Source organism: Penaeus monodon, chromosome 10, assembly GCF_015228065.2.
Source record: "Penaeus monodon isolate SGIC_2016 chromosome 10, NSTDA_Pmon_1, whole genome shotgun sequence".
Classification (NCBI taxonomy): Eukaryota; Metazoa; Arthropoda; class Malacostraca; order Decapoda; family Penaeidae; genus Penaeus; species Penaeus monodon.
The window spans coordinates 25,832,909-25,835,408 of NC_051395.1; the positions used below are offsets into that span (position 1 = coordinate 25,832,909).

The window sequence follows — 2,500 nt, forward strand, 5'->3', positions numbered from 1 at the left end:
GTCGGCAGCGCTCTCGGGACGGCACTCTACCAGTCCAATGGCTACACGCTGGTTTTCGGGATTGAAGTCGTCATCTCAGCCCTTTCCGCCGTCTATGTTGTGGCCAGGTTCGACAATAAACCACCTGGACGCGATGGGGAACAAGACGAGAAGAGGAAAATTTTGTCTTTAGAGACGATCATGACGCCATTCCGAGTAGTGTTGAAAAAACGAGAGAGGGAAGGGCGACCGCAGATTCTTGGTCACATTGTCTGTATTTCTCTCTTCATGATGTCAGCCGGTATGCTCTTCTTTCATATGACTGAGATGTGTTTCTGTACTTTACTCATTTGTCTCATTAATAGCATTTGTGTCCGCTAGTTCACGAAGTATTTACGAATGATGGTAAAACTATATACGTAGTTGTGATTAAAATCTAATGTTCCTCAAATGTGTATATGAATTAGAGTTAAAAAAAAACTATTTCCAGTCATATAATATTCTGTTCTCAGACGACGACTTCTCCTTTTTGTTCCTTTACACCCGGAAGAAGTTTGACTGGAATTATTTCAACTTTACCGTGTGGAGCATATTCAGAACTCCAATTTCCATCATAGGTAAGACATCTCTGGACAGATAAACGTTTCCCCAGCATATTCTCATTTTACATTTTCTGATTATTATGGACATTAAAGAGATTGTTTTCATATCTTGTAAAACTCCGTTCTCACTTCCCTTGAATCCGAAAGTGTCCTCCATTGGTGGATTTGATCATCCTCGTAATAACTGCTATAATTGTACATAAATTTCTTGAACTTTCATTATCAGCAACCTACTTAAAATTGCAAATTATGCGAAAGATCATATATTATTTCATCGCAGCGGCTTGCGTGGTGGTGCCTATCCTGAGCTACCGTTTTGGCATGAGGGACACCCTGCTGTCGTTCACTGCCTCCATCTCGCAATTATTTTATGGCGTCCTAATGGGCACAGCTCCTGAATCTTGGGTTTTCTACTTGGGTATGTATACATCTGATGAATCGATATAAAACCACACATGATAACTAGTTATGATTAACAAATTTCAGTGATCTATTGAAAACGTAGACACTTGGACACACATCCACTCACAAGAATCACGTATATAAACATCAAAAACCGTGTTCTCAGCGGTAGTGGTGTCGGGTTGCAAAGACTTCGGCATTTCGTGCTCTCGCGGGGCACTCTCAAAGCTGGTTGAGCAACACGAAATGGGCGCCGTCTTCTCCGTGATCGGGATTGGAGAGGCGCTCCTTCCTCTCGCCGTCAGCCCCGTCTACACCGCTGTCTACAACAGCACTCTCGAGGTCTTCTCTGGAACCGTCTTTCTCCTGCTGGCCTGCGTGAGCGTCATCATTGCAACGATTTATGTGTAGGTTTATTCCTTTTATTTGTTCTTTTTTATCTATTTATTTTTTGTTTATTTTATTAACTTTTTTACATACTGCATTGGTTATGCACTATTTTCAATATAGTATAAAGCACTCGATTTTTTTTCTTTTTCTTTTTTTACATACTGCATCCTGGATTGGTTGTGCATTTTTCTTCTATACAATGTACAGCACATAATAACTTCACTTCATTTAGTTACCAGTGTATCAGTGAGAATTCTGAGACCCTTATCTACCCTTTCATTACCTTCTCGAAAAAAATAACGTGTGTGTAAACTCTTGATCAGAGTTTCTTTTAATGAAGACCATAATTTAAGCATTTACTTATTTGTTATTACAATAAATGAACTGTTTTTAGATTTCATGGCATCTAAACTAATAAAATGCCTGGAAGTATTTTATAGACGGGAAGTTAAGCACATAAGTGTAGTGCATAACAGGTGAATAATACCAAGTTACTGATTGCAGATGGCTTTTGACCCACTTTGAGGAGGTGAATGATGAAGAAACATCAACCAGCTAGAGAAACAGAATTAGAAGTAGAAAAGGGTGAGAAATGGCTGTCCAAACAGCATTTTTCTAGTTGAGCTTAAGTAGTTTTGTTTCCTTTAACTGATAGAAAAAAATAAATACAGATAGAATATAGGTAACCATTGTTGTGGAAATCTGTTAAATGCTCACAACGGAAATAAGAAAAACTTATTACAGATTGTATACTGTTGACCATTGTTATAAAAATCTGTTAAATGCTGACTACACAAACAGATTTTTAAAAATTGAAATTAACTTACCAACGATATGCAGAGGAACAAGTACACAATGTTAACAAATATATTACTATCTTCTCTGCGGCTCCTTGTTGTGCTTATTACCAACATGATAAAATGAACAGAAATTAATATTTTCACTCATATCCCTAGCACAGGAGAATTACCAACATCTGATTGTATTTAATATGACAGTAGTGACCTCTACCTGAAATGGATGTCTCACCACTGGTTCTGAATGCTTTAGTTTGCAAAGTAACTGAGGTAATAAAGCAAGTTAATACTGCAAGGGAAATAAAACAGTAACTGTCCTTCTTCTCAGAA

At 37.9% G+C, this 2,500-nt stretch overlaps 2 protein-coding genes across 2 annotated transcripts in view; one reads left to right on the forward strand and one right to left on the reverse strand.

Annotated features, from left to right (window-relative positions):
* The window catches only part of LOC119577978 (proton-coupled folate transporter-like), a 3,255-nt gene extending 765 nt beyond the window's left edge, over window positions 1-2,490 (forward strand). The window contains 5 exon segments of the mRNA XM_037925678.1: window positions 1-280; window positions 492-596; window positions 862-999; window positions 1,150-1,390; window positions 1,878-2,490. The exon segment at window positions 1-280 is cut by the window's left edge and continues 195 nt beyond it. Of these exon segments, the coding sequence (XP_037781606.1) occupies window positions 1-280; window positions 492-596; window positions 862-999; window positions 1,150-1,390; window positions 1,878-1,932 (819 nt within the window). The 3' untranslated portion in view covers window positions 1,933-2,490.
* The window catches only part of LOC119577977 (alkylated DNA repair protein alkB homolog 8-like), a 6,993-nt gene continuing 6,976 nt past the window's right edge, over window positions 2,484-2,500 (reverse strand). The window contains 1 exon segment of the mRNA XM_037925677.1: window positions 2,484-2,500. This exon segment is cut by the window's right edge and continues 860 nt beyond it. The gene's annotated coding sequence lies outside the window, so the exon portion shown is untranslated.